Genomic DNA, 12,181 nt, shown 5'->3' on the forward strand with positions numbered 1-12,181 from the left:
TCAAGGGATACTCAATTTTAAATATAATTTAAAATTGCTCAGTAAATATTCATATTATTTTAGTTTTGTAATAAACCAGAAAAAGGCTAATCTTTCCTAAAAACATTTTTTTAAAGATTTTATTTATTCATGAGAGACACAAAGAGAGGCAGAGACAGACATAGGCAGAGGGAGAAGCAGGCTCCTCACAGGGAGCCAGATGCAGGACTTTATCCAAGGACTGGGATCACGCCCTGAGCCAAAGGCAGACACTCAACCACTGAGCCACCCTGGCATCCACCTAAAGACATTTTTCATTCAAACCAAGAGAAACCAACCAAACAAAAATAATTGTAAGGATAATTTGAATGCCTTTTTTTATAGGGAAATCAGATTTTGGAATATTAATCCAATATGCTTTTTGAAATGTAAAAGAAAACTATAAACTGAAGAAATACTTGTTTTAACTAAACTGAAGAAATACTTGTTTTAACTATTTCCAATGGAATATAACTCAACAAATATATAAACACATAATCACATAAATAAGTTTAAGATACCATACTTTGGCCTATTTGTTGACTTTTTAAGTGAAGAAGTGTGTATATTAACCAAAAAAAGTACCTTTCTTCCTAATTTGCCATTCAAGAGTCCTCTCCAACAGCCACAGAAATGGGGTTGGGGTGAGAACAGAGAGAATAGCTTTCGCGTCATATATACAAGCATAGAGATTCATCACTGCTTTATAAAAACAAATACCTTCTGTTAAGTTTAATTTCTGTCCGTGTGTCTTGTAGCAAAATAGTTGTAAAGTATCCACTCTAAAACCTCTGTTCTCTAATCATAATAAAATACCTACTTTGGGCACTGATACATATTTTAAAAGTTTAATTGTTAAGTATTGTTAATTTAATTATTAACTGGTATCAACATATACTACATTTTATTTCTATTCACTATTAAACTGTGGTTCCATTTTCATTTCTAAACATACAAGCACATTAGAAATTACAAATAACCTTTGGCTTGTGAATTCATTGAACACACTCTCAATTACTATGTAAGAATTAAAACTCGGAATAAAGCAGAAACCCAACAAAATACATAAAATAATCAACTTCTTTCCAACTATAACACTTTTTATCTTACATATAAAAATAAAATGAAAGAAAGGCTGACTTTACCATTACATTAATAAAATGCTAAAAGTAAACATTAAAGAACAAAAAGTAAAATTTGGGGGAAAATTCAAGCAACATTATAAAAAAAATAAATAGGAGGCAACGAGGACTAATCAACCCCATCAGATACCGTGTTAGGTACTATGCTAATAAAAATGAGAATGATCAATAGCATAGGAAGTAATAAAATGCTTTCTAACTTTGTAACTTTTTTACCACCTATCAATTCACAGGGAGAAAATGAACCTATTAAATACCTCCAACTATATCCTAATAAATTCAAGAAAATAAGCACCAAAAAAGTAAAAATCTATAGAAAACAAAAGTATACATATCCTGATTTATAAAGGGGAGTTTTAGGTCTTTATTTTCTACTTTTAGAACAGGAAAAAAAATTGCAAAAGAAATATGAAAAGCAATGGTTACATAAAAATAAGTCAAAAATCAATCAACCTAAAGAGAATGAATATTCCGGTCTTATTTTCCTCAGTAGTCAGCTATATACTTGCACCCAGTACAAGTAAGAGTACATTTATGACAATTCTACCTGAGGAACAAGAGCCATAAATGACCATACTCTCACCCAGCGAACTCAACCTTAGTGTTTAATGTAAATAATTCTGCATACATAACAATAAATTTTGCAGGGATTAATAAATATATATACACACAAATATATATATAAGAAACATTTGTACAGCAAAATTTAAAAGTGAATGTTCCTAAACTAAAAACATACTTTAAAACATTATTAAAATTCTTGGTAGGAAGACAAAATACATATATAGAAAATGCATATGAAATGATGAGATCATACAACTGAAAATTATGACAATTACACAATAACTATATTTACTTAAGTTTTATTTACTTATTTTAGAGAGAAAGCATGCGCACACGGCGGGGGGGGGGGGGCAGGGAGAGGGAGAATCTCAAACAGACTCCTGCTGAACGCAGAACCTCACAGAGCTGGATTTGACAAGATCCCTGACATCACGACCTGAGCCAAAATCAAGAGGTGGACACTTAACCAACTGAGCTATCCAGGTACCCCACAATAATTTTATGCTTATGAAGACAATGAGATATATACAACCAGTTATTTTTAGGTAATAAAGTCTTACTTCCTATAACATTTTAATAAGATTTTGTTTTTATTTCAATTTTTAAAATGATTTGAAAATGCTACAAAATATTAAGATAAAAAGTAAGAATATTTTTAAAAGATGAGGAACTCAGGTACCATAAAAGATCACCAGAATCCTTTTTTTTTTTTTTAAAGATTTTATTTATTTATTCATGATAGTCACACAGAGAGAGAGACAGAGAGGCAGAGACACAGGCAAAGGGAGAAGCAGGCTCCATGCACCGGGAGCCTGACGTGGGATTCGATCCCGGGTCTCCAGGATCGCGCCCCGGGCCAAAGGCAGGCGCCAAACCGCTGCGCCACCCAGGGATCCCCACCAGAATCTTTAAGAGTGTCACAGAACAGGTGAGTTTTCCAAATGGCTTAAAGTATTAAAATCTTAGTTTAAAATTTTGTTTAAAATATTATATATACAGAAATACATATAAATCTGGCTGACTTAAGCAAAACACCAAATAAAATGATTTTTTGTATGACAGACTCAACGATGCTATTATTAACATATAGTGTGTAAAGAGCCTTGAGAGTCACTGAAATATAGAAAGCAGTTATTTCTCTGTACTGTTGTGAGATAGTTGTTACGTATTTTGCCCCTTCTTTTTTTTTAAGATTTTATTAATTTATTCATGAGAGACACAGAGAGAGAGAGGCAGAGTTAGAAACAGGCCCCATGCAGGGAGCCCGATGTGGGACTCGATCCTGGGACTCCAGGATCATGTCCTGGGCCGAAGGCAGGAGCTAAACTGCTAAGCCACCCAGGCATCTCCTCCCCTTCTCTTTCTTAAGAGTAGCTTTGTTTTCATAGAAGTCCTTCTTTCCTTATTTGTAATGTGTTAATTGTAAAAAAAAAGTTTTATGAGTAAGGGTGCAGGAGGGGTGCACCGCATTAGGGCCAAAAAGACTCATTCATATTCTAATTCTGCAAACATAGGCTCTAAACCTCAGTTTCTTCTTTTGCAAACTGCAGATAATCATAGCACCTAAACACATAGGGTTGTTTGGAGGACGAACTGAGATAAAGACAATAAAGTAATAGGCACAGAACTTGGCATACAGTAAACAATAAATATAAGCTATTTCTTTTCCTTCTTACTCTTGCCTTACAAAATTAATGAGCTCAATTTTTGAAGAATACATCTGTGAGTGTATGTGTACGTATGTGTGTTTGTGGTATGTGTTGTCAGAATAAGGTCTAGAAAAAACACTTCAAAAAGTTAATAGTGTTTCAAAGAAATAATTTCATGTCAACTAAGACAGCTAAAATAAAAAAAAAGACAGTAATAATTTTTGGCTGGCAAGGATGTATGAAAAACCCTCCTACACTGCTGATGAGGATATAAAAGGGTACAGCCACTTTGGAAAAAAGCTTAGTTTCTTAAAAAGTTAAACAAAGGTTTATCATATGACACAGCAATTCCTCTCCTAGGTAGTAACTATACAAAAGAAAAATTTAGGTCCACATAAAGACCTACACACAAATATTCACAGCAGCATTATTCATTCAACCCAAATGTCCATCAACTGGTGAATAAACAAAATGTGGTGCATCTACACTCTGGAATACGATTCATTAATAAAAAGAAATGAAACAGTGATACATGCTACAACATGAATGAACCTCAAAAACATGCTGAGTGAAAGAAGCCAGACACAAAAGACTATATATGTATGATGATACTTACAAGAAATATACAAAAAAGGCAAATCTAGACACAGAAAATATATTTGTGAATACCTAGAACTGGGGGTGACACCAGGGATTAGCTATAAACTGGCACTGGGATCTTACTGAGGTAAAGGAAGTGTTCTGAAACTAGATTATGGTATGGCTGTACAACTCAATGAATTTAATAAAAATCATTACAATTAAATTGGGCAGACTTTGGGCATGCAGTTGGCTCAGTCAGAAGAGCATTTGACTCTTGATCTTGGGTGAGTTTGAGCCTCATACAGGGTGTCAAGATGAAATAAATTTTTTCAAAAAAGGGCAGATTTTATATTATGTACATTATACATCAACAAATTTCTTTTTTAAGGTTAGCAATGGCTATCTTCACTTAGCAGTGTCACAAATGATCTTTCCCCAGTTTTACTTTTGAAAGTGGTTTGAAGAAAAGGTTTTATTTACAACAAATAAAGAAGGATAAACTGCCAAATTCATTGGACTTATATATAATTAAAAATAAACAGGCAGCGTAAAGACATTTGGACTCTCCTCTGAATACCTGGAAGTGAAGACATGATACTTACTGTCAGCTTATATTTTTATTATTTCATTTCTTAGCAAGGTTCTAGATAGATAAAGTTATTTAACAGCTGATTAAGTGATTCAAACTTGTGAGAAAAATATCAACTGCCCCATGTGAATTTTTCTAAAGATACTGCCAGAGGTAATAATGTGATATGAAATATTTTATAGATTTTTTTCACAATCTTTCCTGGATGAGAAAATAACAAGACTATATATAGGCCAATGTAGTTATATCAAGTCTAAATTTAAGCAAAACAGAAATACTAAAAGAATACTAACCTTTTAAATACTTGGTCCCAGGACCCTTTTATAAAGAACTTTTTCAAGAGACACACACACTGAAGCCTCAGAATAATTGTCTTCTAGATTTTTGAAACAGAAATCAGCCAAAGACTGCATTTGACTGTTTTAAACACATATATGGTATACTCTATAAATGCAACTCAAATCAAACTGGGTCTGAAAAGTTAGGAAAGGGAACTTCCACTCGTTTTCTAGGGCTGCATTAACAAACTTGGTGGCTTAAAGCAAGAGAAATTTGCACTCACAGTTCTGGAGCTCAGATATTTGAACTACAGTATCTCTGAAGGCTCCAAGGAAGAATCTTTCTTGCCTCTTCCTAGCTTCTGGTGACTACAGGCGTTCCTTGGCTTATTTATGGCAGTATAACTCCAATTTCTACCTTCATTTTCACATGGCCTTCTTCATGTATCTCCCCGTCCCTTCCTCCACTTATAAGAACACCAGTCACTGGATTTAGACACACCCTAAATCCAAAATGATTTCATCTGGAGATCCTCAACTAATTTAAATCTGCCTTTGGTCCAGGGCACGATCCTGGAGTCCCGGGATCGAGTCCCGCGTCAGGCTCCTGGCATGGAGCCTGCTTCTCCCTCTGCCTGTGTCTCTGCCTCTCTCTCTCTCTCTCTCTATGTCTATCATGAATACATAAATAAATAAATCTAAGAAATAATAATAATAAACAAATAAATATGCAAAGATTCTATTCTAAAATGGGATTAGGCCAGTTGTTTATTAACTATGTGAAAGTTTGTTCTCTTAGGAAAAAACTTCACTGAAAAAAACCTAACAACTCAAATTTGAAATTGTTTTGTGCATTCTCAGTTGGAAATATCCTATCATTTTAATTGTGTCCTTTTCTAATTAGAAAGTAGCCTATTTTATCATCAGGAAATTCTATCATTAAAAAATTACATATACATATAAAGGATTAGAAGAAAATGTTTATTAGAACTTATTTCCCAAAGGCTATTTCTCTCCTGGTATTCCCTCATCATTTTGAATGCCCTCTCCAAGAATCCTGTAGCTCTGTACAAGACTGTTGTCATACAAGCAACCCGTCAGCAAATCCCATGGACTCCTTTAAAATATATTCCAAAAAGCAACCAATTCTCACTGCCCCCATCAGCCTAGCCTAAATCACTACCATCTCAGGCCAAAGTGAGCCTTTTAAGATGTAAATCTGCTACATCATTCTCTCACACAAAACTCTCCGGGTGGCTTCTATCATAGATACAATAAAATCCAAAGTCACTCTCCCCTCCTACCACTATCTTCTCACTCTTCCCCAGCCGCATAAACCTCCTTTCTTCCTGGAAAGTACCACGCATACACTTGTCTTATTGTTACCTCTTTTTGTTTCATCCAGGTATTTGAAAGGCTAAATCTCTGTCTTCTTCCACTTCTCTGCTGAAATGTCACCTCATAGAAAGGCCTTTACTGACAACCCTATCTAAAACTACACTCCTGGGTCATTCTCCCTTTACCCTTCTAAACCACTGCTTCAGCAAATAACAATCCAACAATCCATGTTTATTTGTTTTTTACTGTTAGCCTCCATGAACTAGCAAGTAAGTTCCATGAAAGCATGTTTGGTTCAGCACTGTATGCCCAGCACTGGAACAGTATCTGGCACACAATTATCTGGCTAGCTCAATCAATATCTAGATGAAGAACACACCTAAATTTGAATGGTGACAATCTTTTCATGTATTTTTTCCCTTTTCAAATATCTCCTCCTCCACTTTGTAAGGAATATGACAAATATTCCCCCAGATTATTTCCTATTCACAATATATTTTTATTCTGCTTTGAAAAAACAATTACCACACAGACGTTTCTCTACAAGTTAAATATTATCAGGAGAGACAACTAGTTGCTTTCCATAGGATGGGATGGGAAACAGAGAGAGCTAGTAAGCAAACAGTCCTATGATGGGATACCACTCTTCCCAACTGCTCCTTATTTCTGACTTTCTTCTTCCTACCTGTCAACAGAGCTGCTTCCCAAAACACAATGACTATTCTGAAGAATAGTCTCATCTATACTTAGGGCTACTGTGTCTATTGTATCTCTATGTTATCAGTAATTAGGGCTTTTCTTTCCCTTGAATAGGGTCCCAAAATAAATTCCAAGGAACAATGTTTCACAGAAGTGTTAAAAGACACTGAAAAGGGTCAAATAAGAAAAACTTCAATAAGCAAATAGAGCAGATATCTTTCTTAGAGGACTTTTCAGAATCTCAACTATGTTAATATGCATTGTAAATCTCCACAATGGAAAGAATATACACTGAAACCCAAATGTATTTTTTCACTCAAATTTAATAGAATCTTTTCATCAATCATTTGATTCATTACTCTTTTATCCTAGCTATAGCAAAAATTCTGTCAGCCTGACTTACTGAAAACACCTTATACCTTAAATATCAAGGAAGGTTTAAAAGGTTTAAAAGGAGACTTGCTAATTGATTTAAATTACAATTAAAAGGGACACTGCAGGATATAACTTGGGAATGAATCACTTTTTTCCTTAAAAGGTGAAGAGTAACAAAAATTGATTATTACCAAAAGTAGCATAAAATTAGGGTAAACAGCACGCAAGTAATTCCTCTCCACCTATATATCCCTTTTTGCAACACTGCTAACCAAAATAAGGGCAGGATTGGAGGTACAGAAAGAAGTGCTGTAAATTTTTAGACTAAATATTATATTTGTATTTCTGGGGATAACTATAATTTTGGGTAACAGACTATTAAAAGAACTAAATCAGTAGGATCACTTTAGGATATGATAAACAACACAAATTCATATGTTGTCTAATATAAAAATTACTTCCCTCACAAGTCCTCTTTTTCTCCATCATTCTCCCATATCTCAAGGGATCTCACCCTTATGATGGCCCCTGCATGCCTCCCTTGCCTCTAAAACCTTCTTGTGGTAACCTTTTTCACTTCTATTCCATAACAGTGCCAGCTTCTAACCTTGAACTAGTTCATCCTAACATTTGTAGAGTATCTTCATTGATATCTGTTAGAAGCGGAAGCTTAACTAGTCACTGCTCTAAAATCAAAGAAACTCCTGAAACTTAGAGGCCACATTGGAATATGGCCCAAATGTACCCTCCCGTGAGACAAACAATGCTACCTTCAAGTCCGATCCTGCAACAATCCTAAATGCTTTGAAACTAAAAATAGCTCAGCTGTTGTCTCATCTGCCAGCAGATGGCCAGACTATTTTTAATTCAGGATTCTAGAGAGCAGGAATGGATCAAGCTAAGCTAGGGCAGCCTGGAAGAGTTTACTCTTAGCTGCAGAGAGCTGTAGCCGGGCAGGTACCAAGAGAGGGCAACCTGGAGCTGTTCTTGGGCCTGTGGACTTCACACTGATTATAACAATACAGATGAGAATATTTTTTTTAAATCATTATTTAAAATAAAGTCCTGAAATGTAAGATAATTTGACAAAAATTTTAAATAATCTGCATACCCTTTAAAGTTTTCCTTACTTTTCTTTTTGTGAAAATAAAATGTAATTTCCTTTTTGTACGATCTTTGGGAACGTATTTTGTTTTAATAAAGTAAAATCTCCCCTAATCTTGATAAGGTTTGCTAAAAGCTTTAACAAAAAAACAAAAACAAAAAACATTTTATTAAGAATATGTGGTGAACTATGATTTATTTACAGAAAAACTGTAACTGGCCACTGTTAAAAGGTAACTGAATTTTGAATACCAGTTTTCTGAAATCTCATCTGCCAGTAACTTTAAAACACAAAAGGATTGAAAGTCTGACATACTATATACTTTCCTGTTAATTGTCCATCTTCCTCCAGCTCCTCTGTAGTGCTCCATAAATATCTGGGGGTGGGAAGGAGGAAGAATGCTGGCAGGTGTAGTCAGAAAGGTTATTTAGAAAGTATATTTATAAGGATTATAGCACTAGCTTCTATACTTCCATCATACAAGTCCTACCCACTCATAACCTAATCTAGATCTGAGATGACCAAACCAGTCCATTCCAGTTTACCTTCCCATCCTGCTTGATGGCCACAGAGATTATCAAGAGACCAAAGTGGGTCTGGATTCTCAATAACCAAGAGCAGAGAGGAGATTTATAATAGTTTCCAGGGACAATATATATTTGAAGACACCAACTCACTGTAAAACATTACTTTCTAAACAAAAAACAAAAAAAACAAAACAAAAACATTACTTTCTTTAAAAATGAAAGGGGTTATCCCTATCAATTTATGAGTGGCAATAATTTAGATAGATGACTAGAAGAAGAGACAAAGTTCATCAGGGATTAACTACCTTGAAATTGCTCAATGAGATTTTGCATGAAAACTAGATGCAATTTTTATAAAATGTGAGAAAAAACCTTATACATCTTTTATAAAGTATTGCATTGCCTAGCCCCTGCCTGGGTAGTCACATCCCTTATAATAAATAAGCTTCTCCTAACTAAATGGAAAAGGCATGCAAAAAGGTAAAACCAGCAAAATCTGCAATAGACGATTCCTCATATAGCTAGCACACACACTACCCAGTAGCTCCTACATCTAGATACAGCAAGGATCAAGCCATAAGCCCTCAATCTCTGAAGACGGCAATCAAAAGGGGGAGGAATACTCAGTGCACAAGTTAACACAACGGTGCGTTCACGTTCATACAACATTAGAGAGGATGTAACGGTACAATAATAAAGTTCACTATCCTAATTTTACAAGGAAGGAAGAAACGAAGGCCCAAAGCCTTGACTATACTGCACTGTAACAGAACTGGGATTTAATCCCAGGATCCCAGATTTTCCTTCCACTGAACTCTCTATTAAAACACACTCAACTTATACTGGCATTTTGGAGAGGAAAAAAAATATGTATACAAAACACTATCTTGTCAGTCTAATATCTATAATATATTAAAAATGTAATTAGCATGGAAAATCTGGTCTCAAACTAAAACTTTAGTCTGAATCTCTTAAGTTCCTTAGCCTGCAAGTTATTATAAACCTAGACATAATTCTTTTAAAAACTCTAAAAATCATTTCTTCCCTCAACCCACCCCAATGTAACAATTACTCCTTTAGTATCTAGATATAAACTCAATTTTTATCACTATACAATGTCTTCTCATCCACCTAGAACAGTCTTCCATTAACTACAAGAATAAAAAAGATGAACTGCTGATCCATGAAGGGCCAAATAACTAAACTTAAACCCACTACACCAAAGATTCAAAAATATTTTAATGAAATTTTTTCAGTAGTATCTTTCAAATCATTACCTTAAAATACCTAAAAAAAAAAAAGAAAGAAAGAAAAACAGTACAGCTTATTGTAGCAGATTAAAAAGTAGTCTACTTTAATAATTAAAAGGCCTTTCCTGTCTTCACCTTTTACTTCAGCACGCATTTAAGCTATTTTGGATTTTACTCCATTCAAGAACACTTTTTCCCCAAAGCCCGTTTAACAAGCTTCATTTTCTTGTTAATTTGATATAGTCTATTTCCAGTGCTATAAAATTAAAACAGAAGCATTAGGAATTCCTCTTTGTGTTAAATGTCCTGGTCTTTCCTTAAAAGATTTCATCTTTGACGGATGCAATAGATCAGTGTTCCCCCTTTAACAATTCCTCATCTGCCTGTTCTCACTACAGGTATTGTTTGGATTTACTCTGCTATAGGCTTCGGTACGCTACATCTCCTCTCTGAACTATAAATCAGAATTCAAGCTTGAGAGCAGCTGCCACTGTCCAGACATGTGGCTGGTGGGTGTCATTGTCTTTTTCATTTTCCCCATTTCAAACCCCTCCCTTCCTTGTCACTAGAGCCAGCATATTTAAAGGTGCTTCCCTTCCTTCCTCGCTTTTATATCGCCACCCCCACCCCTTAACCTCTCTCTGGTCGTCTTCTTCCAGGTCAGCCCAGTCACATACAACATCACTGTTTTTCCTGTGGCGGAGGCAGAGAGATGTCAGGATGGACTGTACACCTCTTGCAGACTCCTCCTCAAGACTGTCAACAAGGGAACAACTTCGGCCTATCTTCCCAAAGTACCACGCCGGAACCACAAAGTTATCGAAATTACGATACGGAACCCTTCCCACGCCCCATCTTAACAAATCAGCTCCACCTCAATTTCCAAGCTAATAAACAACAGCTCCTCTTCCGCTCATCACAAAGGGGGGATAGCCTGTCCGCACCGCACGGTCCACCAGCAAAATCCTCTCCTACTCTCAAGTCGGTTCCAAGCCTAGCTAACTGCCCTTTCCGCCTCCACCCGGTCTCTGCCCCGCATCCAGCCGAGTTACTGTCAACTCCGGCCGCCGAGCAAAGCGCTTCACGCGGGCTCCCTGAGGTCGGCGGCGCCGGCCTACCGCAGCCCCAGACGACCCCACCTCCCGGGGCGGGTGCCGCGCCGCCCCCCCCCCCGCCCCCCCACCACTTCCCCGGGCCTCCTCCCAGCTCACCTAACGCCACCTCACACGCTTTGCGCAGCTGGGAGTGATGCGCCTTCTTCACTTCCTTGTCGGCCAAAATCTTCTCCAGGGCCCGGGTCAGGAACATGTTCTTCGTCTTCTTCCCCTCATACATGGACGCAGAGAAGGAGGCGGCGGCTCGTCCGACCCGCGGCTCCCAGCGGCTGGAGGGGAGGAGGAGCGGGAGGAAGAGGAGAGAGAAAAGAGAGGGGGTGGAAGTGGGGGAGAGGAGGCGTGGAGGGCAGCGGCAGGATCAGGAAGGGACGGCAGGTGGGAGCAGCCGCGGTGCGGGCGAGGGGCCCGGGGTCTTCCCCAGCCCTGAGAGGCCGCCCCTAGAGGGCCGCGCCCGTCGGACCTCCGCTCGTCCCGGTCTGGGGTCGCTTCCCGGCCAACCCCCCCTCACTCGCCCCTCCGGCCCAGGGGCGGCGAGGGAGCCCAGCCCGGGCGGCCGCCTGCCGGGAGCCGAGGGACGCGGCGGCGGCGGCGGCTCAGAAGCCCGGAGAGAGCACGGCTGCCCTGGCTACTGTGGGGATTAGCACCCGCCGCGGCCGCTGACTGGCCTCCATCACCGCCGACCTGCCCCGGCCGCCATGTTGGGAGGAAACGACGCGTCACGCAGCGGCCGAACGGCTGCAGAGGAGGAAGCGGCGGCGGCGGCGGCGCTGCCTGCCCAGAGCTGCCGCGGCGCGGGGAGGCTGGGGGCGGAGGGCGGTGCGGGAGGAGAGGCCCGAGCCGCAGCGCTACGGTGGCCCGGCGGGGCCTCGCCGCCTCCTGCGTTCGCCTGCAGGGCGGCGTGGGGCGTGGCGGGCGTCCTGCGGCGCCGGGCACCTCCCGGCGGCTCCGCG

At 38.8% G+C, this 12,181-nt stretch overlaps 1 protein-coding gene across 2 annotated transcripts in view; it reads right to left on the bottom strand.

Moving 5' to 3' along the window:
- The window catches only part of ARFGEF1 (ADP ribosylation factor guanine nucleotide exchange factor 1), a 140,150-nt gene extending 128,211 nt beyond the window's left edge, over positions 1–11,939 (bottom strand). The window contains exon 1 of one of the 2 annotated variants that reach the window (XM_038579444.1): positions 11,328–11,939. In XM_038579444.1, the coding sequence (XP_038435372.1) occupies positions 11,328–11,451 (124 nt within the window). In that variant the 5' untranslated portion in view covers positions 11,452–11,939. The remainder of the gene's footprint in view (positions 1–11,327) is intronic. The other variant, XM_038579445.1, reaches the window with a different exon arrangement.
- Between the last annotated feature and the right edge of the window lie 242 nt (positions 11,940–12,181).

This window comes from Canis lupus, chromosome 29 (genome assembly GCF_011100685.1).
Source record: "Canis lupus familiaris isolate Mischka breed German Shepherd chromosome 29, alternate assembly UU_Cfam_GSD_1.0, whole genome shotgun sequence".
NCBI lineage: Eukaryota > Metazoa > Chordata > Mammalia > Carnivora > Canidae > Canis > Canis lupus.